Below are 15651 nucleotides of genomic sequence, written 5' to 3'. Positions count from 1 at the left end.
CCCCGGAAGCTACTGAAAAAGGTGTTCCACTGAATAAAGAAGACCTGGCGCTGGTGGGAGGCGGATCCAGAAAGGAACATTTCAGGAGAAAAAAAGAGAGAACGGAAAGATAAGAGTCTTCCAATTGAAAGGGAACACTAAAAACACTGAAAGGCTGCTAGAGGGTGTGATCAGAGAAATAACCCAAAGGAAACCTGAAAAATCAGGCAGCTATTAACTCCAGATAAAGCAAAACTTTGAAAAAGAGAAGAAACCTAATCATGATATAACCAACATGACTATGCAGGAAATATCATACACACACACACACACACACACACACATATATATATATATCTCTATCTATCTATCTATCTATTTTTGAGTACCAGGGATCGAACTCAGGGGCACTTAACCACTGAGCCACATCCCCAGCCCTATTTTGTATTTTATTTAGAGACAGAGTCTCACTGAGTTGCTTAGTACCTTGCTTTTGCTGACGCTGGCTTTGAACTCACGGTCCTCCTGCCTCAGCCTCCTGAGCCACTGGGATTACAGGCGTGTGCCACTGCACCCAGCTTATTTATATAATTATTCTAACATGAATACTGAATAACTATAGACCCTCAAACCATGGTAACTATTTTGAGCAGGAGGTAGGGGAGGAAGAGTGGATTTATTGGGTGGATAATAAGAAAGCGGAATCTTCAACTACCATAATAGAGAATGCAAAAGAATCAATTGGGAAACAGCAGCATAGATGGCCATATTAGTTTGAAATACAGATTTGTCTGTGAGAAACAGCTAAAGGTAGTTGCTTTTGGGGAACAGGAATGTTTTTTCTTACAACTGTTCCGAGTACTATTAGACTTTTCTAATTATGCCCACATATTATTTTGAAAATACAAAATTAACTTTTTAAGTTTATGAAATAAAACTTATGAATGGAAAGAAAAACTTTGACACTTTACCCATCAGATTCTAATCATTAAATTTGTCTTCCTTCCCCTCCCCACCTGCCTTTGCCCATCTCCAAAGGAGTTACCTGTTCATTGGTGACCCCTGGCCGCAGGGTCCCATGCTTGTAGTCCTCCAGTAGCTGCACAGCTTCTCTGAGACGTCTCTGCAGAGGAAAGAAGAGGCATTGTGAAGCCACAGAGCCAAAGTTCCTAACAACCATCGTCAAGTAGGACCACATCAGTATCAATCAAAGTGACAATGTTTACAGGGTAAGAGGGCTCAGCCCTCAGCTCATGGAACACACAAAAAGCAATAGGAAGAATAGCACCTACATGTCCTTCCATAGAGAAATGGCTGGGCAGCAGTCTTATAATAATACTATGGGGCTGGGGCTGGGGCTGGGGCTTAGTGGTAGAGCGCCTGCCTAGCACGTGGGAGGCACCGGATTCGATCCTCAGCACCACATAAAAATAAATTAACTAATTAAACAAAGACGTTATATCCATCTACAATTTAAAGTAATAATAATAATAATACTATGGATCATTATTAGGCAATTTAAGGAGTGAATTGGAAGATGGGAGCCATGGCGCACACCTGTAATCCCAGTGGCTCTGGAGACTGAGGCACGAGTTCAAAGCAGGTCTCAGCAACTTAGCAAGGCCCTGAGACACTCAGCAAGATCCTGTCTCTAAATTAAATACAATAAAGGTCTGGGGATGTGACTCAGTGTGTTAAAAAAAAAAAAAACAGAAGTGACGTAGAGGGCTGGGGATGTAGAGTGGTAGAGCACTTGTCTAGTACATGCAAGGCTCTGGGTTCAATCCCCAGTACTTCAAAAAAAAGGAAAAAACAAAAGTGAAATAGAGGTACATGTGATTCCATGGCCACATCTCCAAAATACTTTGAGAAAGCAAATTGCCAAATAGTACATTGCTGTTTGTTGTACCAAACAAACAAGATACACGTACAAAACCACATTTTTCTATGAGAATAGTGTGTGTGTGTGTGTGTGTGTGTGTGTGAATGCATCAAAAGAGCTAGGAGGAGACCCAGCAAAAACAGGTGTTACCTGAGGGTAGGAGGGAAAAGCTCAGACTTGGCAAAGGGGTATCAGAAGGAACTCTGACCTTCTGATTTATAGGGAGGATATATTTATATAATGCTTTTATGATCTCCTTTGAACATTTTAAAAACACTGGCAGAGATTATCTACTAGAGTACATATGGCGACAATAACAAAGGGAGGGAAAAAACAAAGCCACACTGGAGCACACATGTCAATTCAGTTACTTGGGAGTTGAAGCAGGAGGATGGCCAGCCTGAACAATTCAGCACGATTCTGTCCCAAAAGAAAGTAAATAAAGGGTTGGGGGTGCAGCTCAGTGGTAGAGCACTTGCCTAGCATGTGCAAGGCCCTGGGTTCCATCCTCAGCCGCGTGCTCGCTCATACATGCACACAAACATACACAAAAGAGAGCTGGATGGTAATGGTATGATTTTTTTAAATCTTAAAAGCTAAAAGAGGGGCTGGTTGTAGCTCAGTGGCAGAGTGCTTGCATAGCATGTGTGAGGCACTGGGTTCGATTCTTAGCACCACATATTAAATAAAATATAGGTCCATTAACAACTAAAAAAAAATTAAAAGAAAAAAACTAAAAGAGGCAGCAATAATGATAGAAGGTAGCTTTTGTCCACCAAGACAGGTATAAGAATGTTTATTGAAGTACTATTCACATAGGATGCAAATAACTAACAGGAGAATGAATAAGTAAATCATAATATATGCATGCAATGAAATATTATACAGCATTTGAAAAAGTAAAATTACAAATACATGTCACAATGTAGGCAAATCTCATAGACATAATGTGGCAGAATATATCTTCCAAAGTGGCCACTTCAATATCCCCACCTCCCATAATCTTCTAGAACCTTCTCATATTCCCCTCCAAAGGTCAATAATGACCCCTTCCTTGATTCTGGGAGGCCAGATTTGTGATTGCCTCAACATGTACAGAATGGAGCAGTAAGATCATGCAGTATCTGCAGCTAGATCACACCAGCCCACACTTCCACCTTGTTCTCGAGAGAGTCACTCTTTTGAAACCCACTCGCCATGCTGTAAGGAAGCCCAAGCAGCTTAGTAAACATCCTTGTGCATAGGAACTAGACCTTGGTGCACAGCTCCACTGAGCCACCTGCTGACAGCCACACCTACTTACCCACCATGCAAGCAAGCCATCTTGAAATGGATCTTCCAGTCCCTCCCTGCTGAGGGCCGCCCTAGCCAATTTTACAGGAACAAAGATAAATCATCCCCTCTAAGTCCTTCCCAAATTAAAGTTCTATAAGCAAAGTAACTGATGATTGTTTTGAGCTACTAAATTTCAGGGTCATATGTTACATGGCAATGGAAGGTTGATGCATTCAATGATCAACGACAAAAGACAAAAGAGGATACCCAAATCAAAAATATGCCATACAGGGCTGGGATGTAGTTCAATGGCAAAGCATCTGCCTTGCATTCGCAAAGCCCTGGGTTCGACCCCCAGTTCCAAAAAAGAAAAAAAAAATGCCAAACAACTTAGGGTGGTAGAGATCATTACAGCATTACACTTGGAGGGGGACAAGGACTAAGAAACACACACAAAAAAATACTCTGGGGTAATAAAAATATTCAATGTCTTGATCTGCATGTTGGTCAGATGGGTATAAACAGATGTAAAAATTCATTAAGACATAAACTTAGGAGTTGTGCATTTTGAAATATATATGGCATACCTCAAAAAATTAACCATAAACATACAATGATGATAGAAGGTAGTTTATGTCAAGGATCTGATAAGGAAATTCAGACAGTAGGAAGGGCCAGAGTGGGGGGAAAAACTCACTAAAGTTACCTTGTTACCTCTGGCCTGTGGAAAAAGGCTGTCTGGGGACAGGAGTATAGAGACCTCAATATGAGTCCTTGGTCTAAACAAGGAAGCAGTGCTGGGGTGGGGGGCGCATCCAGAAGGCAGACAGGGCTGCTAAGTTGGCTGCTGGCAGGAGGTGGATGCTGAATAGTCACTGGCTCTGCCACAGCAGCAGGAATTACTTCCAAACCAGAACAAACCCGCCAGGCCCCCTGGGCCATCAGGTCTGTGTGTACAGGACCTGCAGCCAGCACTGATCCAGTTCAGGTCTGGACCATAGCAGAATCACAGGCCAGGAAAGCTTTTCTTACTTGGAATGGCCTAAGGCTGGAAAGTACTGTTCATTTCCTTTTAAATGTATAGATGTCTACCAGACTTCAAAGAGCCACTTCCTAGAAACTATTCATTTCCAAACTATTCATTTCCAACTATTCATTTGTTTTGTTTTTGTTTTCATTTTCCCCAATTACATAAGCAATTCATGCTGCTTAAAGAAATACCAGGGGGGAAAAAATAGGAAAGCACAAAAACTCAGTTTAAATCATCTTTTCACATACTCTGTGATAACTTTGCAAAGGTGGAGTTGATTTTCTCTCTAGAGTCAATACATTTTGTTTTTCAACAAAATAGGATGGTGCCGATTGGTTTAACTTGCTTAAGGTCACACAAATAGTAGGTGGGTGATTTAGCATTTAAACCCAGAGTTTAGCCAGATCCTTGCTCTGCCCACCCTCCCCCCACCTCCAATGCCCCCAAAGCCTCTGAGAGATGGGGCAGGCTGCCCGGGCCAAGCCCGATTCTTCCCTAGGCCTCCGTGGGCCTGGACAATGCATGCTCTACTTTCCAACGCTGAGTGGTGAATGGCCCCGTGTTCTCATTATTTCTCCCACTCTAGGGATTCTCCTGAGTTCCTATAACAACCTGGCCAGATTCCATCTCATTTGACACGGTCATCAAAGGGAGCCCTCCTGCCAACAGAATAAGTTCCAATAAGTCCTGGTTTTGGCAAACGATGTGGGTGAGGGAGAACTGAATCCAAAGTTCCTGAAGACAAGTCTAAGGGCCCAGGACTGCAGGAAGCTGGAACAGGCTTTTCTGCCCCCTGGGTGCCCTAGGCTGGTCCTGGCTTGACGCTTCTGTTAAGACTGAGAGGCCCTGTGGGATGGGCAAGGCCCCAAGCCACCTGTCTCGAGAGGTCCCTGAGACTTCCTGTTCTGGTGGCTAAGTTCACAGAGACTTGGGGGCTCTGAGGAAGGTCTCCCGGCTTTACACCCTCCTCCCATGCTGCTGTATTGTGAGACTTGACACAAGGGCCCCGGGAACCTGAGGAGGGGGAAAGCTGGGCAGGAGTTTGGGGCAGGGTAAGCTTTGCAGGAAGTCTTTTCAACCAGGAACAAACAGGCTAGCAGCCCCTGAATGCAAAAGCTGTGAGGGTCCCTGCTTGGCCCAGAGACAAGGCTGGGCCTGGGGTAGAGCAGCCTGCACTGCTGCCTCCCCAGCTCTTCTCGAGCACCAGCCTACTGGTAGGCCTGCCACGAGAGCCTCTCCTTTTATTTGATAGGGGTAATGTTCTCCAGAAAGTTCTCCGCAAATGCATGTGCCTGCTCCCACAGTAGAGACTTTGAACAGAGGAGAATCCCAGCTCTTCTGGGCCTCCTCCAAGACCCCAAGGGGAAAGGGGTATGAAGCAAAGGGACAGGTTTGGAGGTCAGGGTATTAGAGGGGAATGGGGATGGAGGGACCCAGGAAGGAAAGGACAAAAGTCAGTTAGGGAAAGAGTCATCAGAAGCAAAACCGATCTTTCCTGAGCACCACAGCCCAGCCCCAAATTAAATGCAGATGGAGAGTCAACCCTGAATAGCTGGGGACAGGAGTATAGAGACCTCAGTATAAACCCTGAATGTCAAAATGATCTAAATATTTAATTATTTATATTGAGGTCTCTATACTCCTGACCCCAGACAGCCCTAAATATCTATAATTAAATCTAAATATTTAATTATAATACTATTTAACTCATCTAATACAAGATGGTAGTGACAGCAGGTGGAAAAGAGGTGAGTAGCACCCAGGATTATTTCATCACCACGTTCTGACCCCTGGGAAGGGCTTCACTGACCCTATGGGTGGCACTTGTATGTTCCTTCCTCTGGAAAGTCCCATACTGTTCCCTTCAGCAGAAGTCCTTCCCTCCTCAACAGTCTATCACAGCCCCATCTATCCTGCAAGGCTTGGTACTATTTTCTCTGGGAATCTTCCAGAAATGTTCCCTCCCCTTCTCAAATAGAGAGGATTGGGTCTACCCCTCTCTGAGGTTCCTGACCACTTGCCAGTGGTGTGCCCATCTTATCTGTCAGATATGACAAAGTGCAGGAGCTAATTTTAAGAATCTGCAGTGTCATAGGACTGGACCCTGTCCCCACCCATCACCAATACAAGGCCGTGCATCGTGGGAGTTTGACAGAATGAAGGACTGCAGCTGCTGGGAGATAAGGGAACAGCAGGGTCAGGATTAGGATCTCAGGTTCCAGTGCAGCCAAAAGAAACCCTTCAATGGTGATGCTGGGATCCGAGACCGTGCCCTGCTCACTCAAGACGTGGGTGAGACTATTCCTCAGCACATATATATCATAGAACCATCTTGGCCATCCTCATTCTTAGAAAACTGTAACCAAGAAGGATATTTTCTTACCCAAGTTCCCAGGGTGGGTGGGTGGCACCTACAAATCCCGAGAACCCTCCACCCCAGTTCTGAGCCATTTCCATGAGATATCAGCAAGAAAGCTGATATAGCACTGTACTCTAAAAGAAACCACGGCAGTTGTCTGGAACTTCCACAAAGCTGATGGCTACCTGGGCAGGGCACCCAGGTAAGAAAAGGAAGAGCAATATTATTCTCATTCAAAGCCATACCCAACCTGATACAGAAAAAAAAAAAATGGAGAGGAATTAATCTTCAATGTTTAGAGGAAGTGCGTATATTGGGAACAAGGGCATTTCAGGCAAGTGACGAGGTTGGCAGCCCCTAAAGCTAAGGCAACTTAAAAAAAGAAGGAAAGAGGCCTGGGATGGATGAGCAGCTGGATGCATAAGATGGCAGGGGGCTCAGAGGTTGTGTCAATTCATGTCCTGATCATTCAGTAACTGGGTGCTCTCACAGGGCGCATCTTGGATCTACTGGAAACAGGGTCATGATTGCTTGCTTGCTTTCTCTGTCTCTCTGTCTCCCTCCCTCTCTCTCTTTCTTTCTTTCATCCTGGGGATTGAACCCAGGGATGCTCTGCCAGTGAGCTCCACCCCCAGCTCTTTTTATTTTTAATTTTGAGACAGAGTCTCACTAAGTAGCTTAGGGCCTCACAAAGTTGCTGAGGCTGGCCTTAAACCTGTGATCCTCCTGCCTCAGCCTCCTGAATGGCTGGGATTACAGGCACTCCCCACCACCTGGGCTAGGGACATGCATTTTTTTCACAGATTAACCATAATATCACGACTTTCAAGTGGTAGAACTTGGGGGCCAAAGTTAATGGTCACGTGGCAGGCAAAGTCCCAAGCCCTTCTCTTGTCTTTCACTGGCCATCTTATGCCACTTCTTACTCCCTCCTAGCAGTTCCAGAACCTCTGAGTTAAACTTGTCTTTAATGGGATGTGTCCTTGACTGCTGCCATGGATAGGCCCCAGGACAGGGGCATCCAGTCACCTCAGGGGGACTATTGAGGTAAACGGATACAGTTCTGGTAGCATGACAGGTGGTGCATTACTTTAGGACATAAACCTAACCAGCTGGCCCAAGAACTTTAAAAACAACCATGGTCTCCAGTTTGCTTATCCTGCCCTTGGGAATTTATTCTAAAAAAAAATGAAGTTAGCAGAAATGAAGTGATATGCCCAACACCAGTTTTTTTTTGCAAAAAAGCAAAAGATAACAACCTATCTGTTAGAACTAGAAGTCTAACAGGAGACGGTTATTTATACTATAAAATGGGATCTTTAAAAATTATGTAAAAGACTTGGAAATGAATGAAAGGAAAAAAACAAGTACAAAGTATATGTTGGATGTAATAAATAGGCCAAAAATGTATGCAGACAGACAAAAACTTTATGTATATAAGGATACGAACTCATAGCAATTGGGAGTATACTGAGGAAATCTTGGTATAGGCTGGTAAAATTTGCAGGGCAATTTGTGGAGACATGTATATATGGATATGTATATATATATGTGTATATATATATTTATATATATATATATATATATATATATATATATTTATATCAAAAACTTTAAAGTCTTTCATCCAGAAATTCCACTTCTAGGAGTTTATCCAAAGAAAATAAAGAGAAATGCAGTAAAATTTATGTACAAAGATATTTACTGCAATGTTATTTGTAATGGCAAAAGACTTGAAACCACTTAAATGATCAACAATAGAGAAAATTGTTAAATAAATTCTAGAATAACCATATAATGAATTATAATGCAGTTATTACATTTTAAAACAACATTTAATAACAAGAAAAAAGGTTCATGATATATGCTTCATGGAAAAAAGGATGCATCATGTATACATACATGTCACATATGATTTTCTGTCTCTCTCCCTATATATATATATAGACATACAGATATAGATATACATATACATATTGTATAAAACATCCCAAGTTTGTACATATACATACTCAAAAATGTTAATGCCAATTATTTCTAGCAAACCAGGCAAGATGGTATGTGCTTATAATCCCAGCTACTTGGAAGCCTGAGGCAGGAGGATGGCAAGTTCGAGAACAGCTTCTGCAAATTAGCAAGACCCTGTCTCAAAATGAAATTAAAAGGGCTGAGGATGTAGCTAAGCAGTAGAAGTCAGCAGTAGTTCAATCCCCAGTACTGCAAAATTAATTATTTATTAATTAATTCTAGCAAGTGGGATTACGAGCAACTTTTATTTTTCTCTTTATGCGTCTTCTAGTATTTAGTGATTACCACCTGACTCTCACCACATCAGAAGGCACATAATATAACATTTTTTCACAGTTGGTGAGGCTAATTTGGTTAAAGCATATCCCCCAAGCCTTTCATAAAGCTACCACTTGGCTGGGGTTGTGGCTCAGCGGTAGAGCATCGCTTAGCACATGCAAGGCCCTGGGTTTGATCCTTAGCACCACATAAAAATAAATAAATAAAATAAAGATATTGTGTCCAACTACAACTAAAAAACAAATGTTTTTTTAAAAAGTACCTCTCTCTTCCCCTTTGTTATTGTTAAGTAAGTAATCTGCCAGTGATACTTTGAGAGAAAATAAATATTCTCTTTCTCAACAAACCTCTACTCTACAGAAGCAGCATCCAATAACTCTCCTAACAGGAACAGTTACGTCAATGAAAGTTACACAAGGTTATTTCCTTCAACAGTTATTAGCTGGTATTCTTCTGCAAAGAGATTCATTCCCCTTCCCACAGTTTTAGTATGACTACAGACTCCCAGATTATTTTTTATTCAGTGTGTTAGAATCTATTGCTGTTCTTTTCAATGCTCCAATTATCCCAAAAATGACCAGTGGGTTTTCTTTCAAGGCAATTGTATGTCTATGTCTTTCAGCACTTCCTTACTTTCCACAGCAATCCTCCCTGCCTCCGACCTAATTTCACCATCTCTCCAAGGAGCCTTGGTTCCTTTTTGTGGGTAATGGTGTTTAGAAACCAACATCTGAGTGCCAGGTATGTTCATTGTAACTGGAGTGTCATTATTTCTAGGCCCTTTCAATGAACAGAACCAGGAAATTAGGAAATATAATGTAAATGTGTGTTTTGTGCAAATCATGCGTTCACATTGACACCTCCAATTCAAACACAACAGCACACCAATTCCTTTTCTTTTTTCCTACTCCATATACTACCTCCTGACTCCCACAGTGAAAATCCTGGTTCCAATATCAGTATAATTACTTATTTATTCTATCCAACAATGCATTCAAAATAGTTTCAGATTACTACACCAATATTAGAATTGAGTTGGTGTTATTAATATTATTTCAGTTAGTTTTCTATGCCCTTCCGAATGATAATCTGTCAACCCTTAAGTAATTATTAAATTCAAAAGAGCAAGTGCCTTCCATCTTCTGTCCAGAATTAAGAGTAACTCAGTGGGGCTGGAGCTGTGGCTGAGTGGTAGAGCACTTGCCTAGCATGTGTGAGGCACTGGGTTCAATTCTCAGAACCACATATAAATAAATGAATAAAATAAAGGTCCACCAACATCTAAAAAAAATTTTTAAAAAAAGATTAACTCGGGTCTGGTGCAATGGCACATGCCTATAATCCCAGTGGCTCAGGAGGCTGAGGCAGGAGAACTGCAAGTTCAAAACCAGCCTCAGCAAAAGCAAGGCACTAAGCACGCTACAGGAGGTTCATGGCCTTCCAAGATACCCAAGTCATCTCCTCTTGCAGAGATTTCATGGACTAAGCAGACTTTGTGGATAACTTCTCAGGGATGATGGTGAAGGGGGGCAACAGTGCAAGTCCACAACAACTTTTATAAACACAGTACAATACAAAAGAGCCCAGGCAATCTCTGCCATGGTATTTCTTGTACTGGTTTTCAGCTCACCCTGGGGTTTCTTACTCTTCTTTCCACTGTTTTTCTCCTCCTCTTCCTTCTCTTTCCCTTCTCCTTTTAGGATCAAAAAGTGCAGTTCTTTCCCTGTCAAACACAGCAACCTCCTCCTCCTCTGAAGTCTTTGTTTAAGGCATTCTTAGAACAAAGACAGCCTTCTTCCTAAGAGACATTATGGTGAATAAAATTTCCTCCGCCTCATTACACATACAAGGGTTGGAATCTTTTTAAAGCTTGGTCAGTTATAAATTGCAAACGAACAGCTGCAAAACTCTCTCAAGATGAGTCTCTCCATTGACTCAGCATATGCCCCTCAGAACCGGGTCACAGATGGCTCATGCTGCCCAGGATCTTTCCACTCTGGGAAGCTCCAGTTTCCAAAGCCACCTCCTCGTATGCTTGCACCCTGCCAATGGGCCATCCAGATTGCCTCCAATTGGGCAGCCACTGCCCCATATTTCCTTCCAGGACACCAGCCACAGGCCCTGGGAGAGAAGCAGTGTTCTGTAGACCTAATCTGTGGACTGAGCAGCAGTGTGGAAGGAACCAGCCCTGAAGGAGGGCAGGCTCAGCTCAGAGGCTCCTCTTGCTACTTCTAGTTTCTCCTTTTGGCAATAGAAATGACCTTGCCAAACAGCCTGCTTGTGCTTGAGCCAGTGAGGATGAGGGCCACTTACCAAATTGTCAGCCTGGAGACCCCATTCAGGGCCCTTCCAGAGTTAAGAGTTGTTGTTTGTTGTTTGGTACTAGGGACTGAACCCAGGGCCACTTTATCACTGAGCTACATCCCCAGCCCATTTCAATTTTTATTTTGGGACATGCCTTGCTAAATTGCTGAGGCTGGCCTTGAACCTGCAATTCTCCTGCCTCAGTCTCCTTGTTGCTGGATTACAAGTGTGTGCCACTGCACCTGGTCCTTCCAGAGATTTTAGGGCCTAGAATATCTTCTGGGAGCAGAAATTTTCCAAAAGGTAAACAGGTACTCTTGGAAATAATATACAACTCAGGTACAGTGGTGAAGGGAGGTGCAGATCTTTCTGGGAAACCTATTAGATCTCAATGAGGGGATGGAACATGTGAAATTTTAAACATATTTTAAATCTTCTGCTGCCTTGGTTTGCCTTGTTTTTGTTTTGATACCAGGGTTTGAACCTAGGGGTGCTTAACCACTGAGCCACATCCCAAGCCCTTTTTTATTCTGAGACAGAGCCTCACTAAGTTCCTTAGGGCCTCACTAAGTTGCTGAGGCTGGTTTTGAATTTACAATCCTCCTGCCTCAGTCACCCAAGCTACTGGGATTATAGGTGTGCACCACTGCGTCCAGCTGCTTTGGTTATTTTCTAATAAGTAAACATTTAAGTTTCTTTGACACTTCAATAGTTTTTTTAAAAAGCATTTTTTAAAATTGATTGATAAGAGAAACAGACCAAATTTGGCTTAGTGATGTGGAAGAATATTGAGGTCTTTCAAAATACAAGAGGTAAAGAAAAGAGAAATGGATCAAGGAAGAGAAGTGTAAAATAAAATGGTCTTGAGAATGGGAGGATGGTGGACTGGGAAAAGGGAGGACGATGAGCTCCCTGGCCCAGGTGGCATGCCACCCTGTAGCTCACCCATCCCCAACCCCCTGTCTGCTCTTGGTAATCTGAGGCCCATGGAAATACCTCCTGCTATAGCTTGGATCTAGAATGAGCCTGAAAGGTTGACGTGTTGCATGTCCCCACCCAGGAGGTGGTGGAACCTTAGGAGGTGGAATTAATAGAAGAAAATTAGGTCATGGGAGTGTGCCCTTGGAGAAACTGGGACCAGCCCTCCTCCCTTCCCCCTCCGCCTCTCTCCCTCCCCTCCTCTCCTCTCTCTCTCTCCCNGATGAACTAGTGGCTTTTACTATACTTTCTAAATTACAATCCCTATAAAAGAAAGGAAATTAATTTCATTTGGGTACTGACTACCATTTTAAATTACTAAATCAATATCCATCCGTCCCTCCCTCCCTCCCTCCCTCCCTCTCTCTCTCTTCCCAGATGCTACAAAGTGAGCAGCTTTCCCTTCCATGATGTTCTGTCTCACCACAGGCCAAAAGGCAGCAGGGCCAAATGACCATGGACGGAGACCATAGTCAAAATAAACCTTTCCTCCTTCTAAGTTGCCTTTCTCAGGAATTCCATCATAGTGATGGAAAGCTAACACACCTTCCTGTCTCCCACATCCCCTTCTGCCATTTCTCAGTGAGCCTCAAAGTCCACCATGAACATCTCCATCTTTTGAGTTAAGCTCTGGTTCTGCTACCTCCTCTCCCAAGCAGATAGCACTTACACTGGGATTTCAGAACTGCAATTGTACCTCGTTTTGCATGGTTCTGAAATTATCTTGTATGATATTACCTAGGCTAGTTAAGTATTCTCTCTAGTTTGGTAAAAATTTTTATGTAATTGCACTGATTCCTATTTGGAAGAATCCACACAGAGCCTAAAAGTTCAGCACATTTGCTCCTAAGATACAGTAGCCCAAGAAGGCCAATAAGGCCAGCCAGGAAAATAACTGGGCCCTTATTAGTTCTTGCAGAGATGCAGTAGGAAATTCATAGCAGTGTAATTCCTACATTCCACATTACTGGGCTGCTACCTGTGCACACTGGGATGGTTCAGGCCCAGGTGTCCAGCAAGCCTTGTGTTTCCTCCCACCATGACTGTTCGCTCCCAGAGCCTGTCAACTCCAGGGCTGAGGAAAGGCATTGCTCATGACAGAGAAGTGCAGTGAAGTGCTGTCCAGGAGGAAGCTGCCTCCAAGGCTAGGGATGGCGCTCAGGCCTTCTGCTGCCTAAGAAATCTCTGAGGAGTTTCCTCAACTCAAGTTCCCTGAATAGGAATGTGAACTGGCTGAGAATAAGTGTCTATAGACAAACACCTGGGTCCAGACCCTGGCTCCACCACTGGCCAGCACCATGTGCATGAGACTTAACTTCTACTGTTTCTTCGTCTGTGAAATGGAATGTATAATCATCTCCTCTGTTAAGAGTGGCTGTGAGTTTAATCCCATGAGCTAATACATGAAAATGCTTTAAATTCACCACAAAGGAATGATAAATGTTTAAGGGCACAGATGCTTACTTTGATTTAAACAGTACACAATGTATACATGTATCAAAACATCACATGGCACCTCTTAAACATGTGTAACTTTATGTGTCAATTTATTTTTATTTCAATTTTGCTCTACTAGGTTTCAAATTTTATCTTTATTTCCTGATGTTCTGCAATACTGGGTTATGTGTCAATTTTTTTTGGTACCAGGGATTGAACCCAGGGGTACTTAACCACTGAGCTACATCCCCAGCCCTTTTATTTTATTTATTGGTAAATTATTGAGAGACAGGTTCTTGCTGAGTTGCTTAGGGCCTCCCTAAGTTGCTGAGGCTGGCTTTGAACTTGTGATCCTCCTGCCTCAGCCTCCCAAGCCGCTGGGATTACAAGGATGCACCACTGCACCCAGCTACGTGTCAATTTTTAAAAATGCTTACAAATTGCTTCGCTCACGGTATCTAATAAGTAATACTATTTCATAGGCATATGCATTCCTGCACACATATTTGTAAATACACATGAGAAGCCTTTAGAGACCAAATATATAAATGTATTTTAAAAGTTGACAATAGCAAGTGTTGGTGAAGAAGTGGAGCAACTGGAACTCTCACACATTGCTGATGGGAATGTAAAATGTGCAGCACTCTAAACAGCAGTTTGGCAATTTCTGATAAAGTTAAATATATATTTACCCCTACTTACCATGAGCCAGCAATCTCATTCCTAGTTATTTACTCAGAGAAATTAAAACATACATCCACACAAAAAAATGTTCATTGCAGTTTTATTCATAATAGTCCCAAGCTGGAAAAAGCCCAGGTATTCCTCAACAAGTGAATGGATAAACAAATTCTGGAACATTCTTTCAACGGAACACAACAATAAGAATGGATGAACTACTGATACATGCAATAACACAGATGCATCTCACAAGCATTTTGGTCAAGGGAAGAAGGCTGCATGCTGCAGGATTCCATTTAGATGACATTCTGGAAACAGCAAAATTATAGAAACAGAAAATAGATGGGTGGTGGCCAGGGGCTGGGGTCAGGGGAATTGATTATAAAGAAGTGAGGGAACATGTTAGGGTGATAGGAATGTTTTATATCTTGATTTCAGTGATGCATACATGACTTATACATTTGCCTAAACCCATAGCACTATACACCTAAAAAAGGTATAAATTATGTCTTAATAAACCTGACCTTAAAAGTCATTAATTTGTAGGAAAGGAGAAAACTGTGCAGGGAGGATGATTAAAGGATCCTCTTCTGTTCTACTTAAACACATTTCTGCTGTTTGAACTTTTCCAATCTGGGACCTGGAGATCAAACCCAGGGCCTCACGAATGCTAGGCAAGGGCTTTACCACCGAGCTACAGTCCCAGCCCTATTTGAACTTTTATAACAAGCATATAATTTAGGTAATAAATTTGGTAATAATTTCATTAAGTTTTCAAATAATAACAACAACAAAAACACTGCATTTATCTTGAAGGGCCGTTGTGAGATCCAAATGAAATAATGTGAAACAGTATATAGCAGTCAATGAACTCTAGGTAGGTAGGCAGATGGACAATCCGTTACCTTCCTCTTGTTTCCTACCCACCCCTAACTCCTCACTCCTTCATCCCACCCTCCGTGGCCCTTTAGATGGCCCACACAGTCTGCAGTGACAAGGTACAGAAGCCAAGGGGCTTCTGTTGAGAGTGACAGCCCTGACTTACCTCAGTGACAAAGAGCGTGCGAGGGTCGATGATATCCAAGAAGTGCCTGAAGCGGCCGTAAAAGGATGTCTGCAGCAGGGTGGAAAAGGAGAGGAGGTCAGCGGCTGTACACACCCTGAGGACATTGGGAACACCCCTGCAGCTTGCCCTTATGATTGGGGACCCCAGTCTCAGGACTCCCCGTGGGGATGATGAACGCCCTTGAGGCCTCATTGCTCAGGGACCTGAAAGCAGCTTTCCCAGAGTTGAGGGTTTCCTAAAGTGGACTCAGAAAGACCATTCAGATACTTGGTGACTGTCCCAACTTCTTTTCCAGATGCCTCCCACTTTTCTCCCTCTCTCCCATTGTCCTGAGATCTAAGCTGACCCCTTCA

General features: G+C 42.9%; 1 protein-coding gene across 4 annotated transcripts in view; it reads right to left on the bottom strand.

The window, feature by feature from the left end:
* The window catches only part of Sfxn5 (sideroflexin 5), a 113592-nt gene that overhangs the window by 86797 nt on the left and 11144 nt on the right, over positions 1-15651 (bottom strand). For all 4 annotated transcript variants that reach the window (XM_015479514.2, XM_048804112.1, XM_048804113.1 and 1 more), the window contains exons 2-3: positions 15278-15346; positions 1025-1102 (exon numbers count right to left, since the gene is read on the bottom strand). In XM_015479514.2, the coding sequence (XP_015335000.1) occupies positions 1025-1102; positions 15278-15346 (147 nt within the window). The remainder of the gene's footprint in view (positions 1-1024; positions 1103-15277; positions 15347-15651) is intronic.

The sequence above is a fragment of the Marmota marmota genome, unplaced genomic scaffold, assembly GCF_001458135.2.
Source record: "Marmota marmota marmota unplaced genomic scaffold, marMar, whole genome shotgun sequence".
NCBI classification, from domain to species: domain Eukaryota; kingdom Metazoa; phylum Chordata; class Mammalia; order Rodentia; family Sciuridae; genus Marmota; species Marmota marmota.
This window is presented reverse-complemented; position numbering and strand designations above follow the sequence as displayed.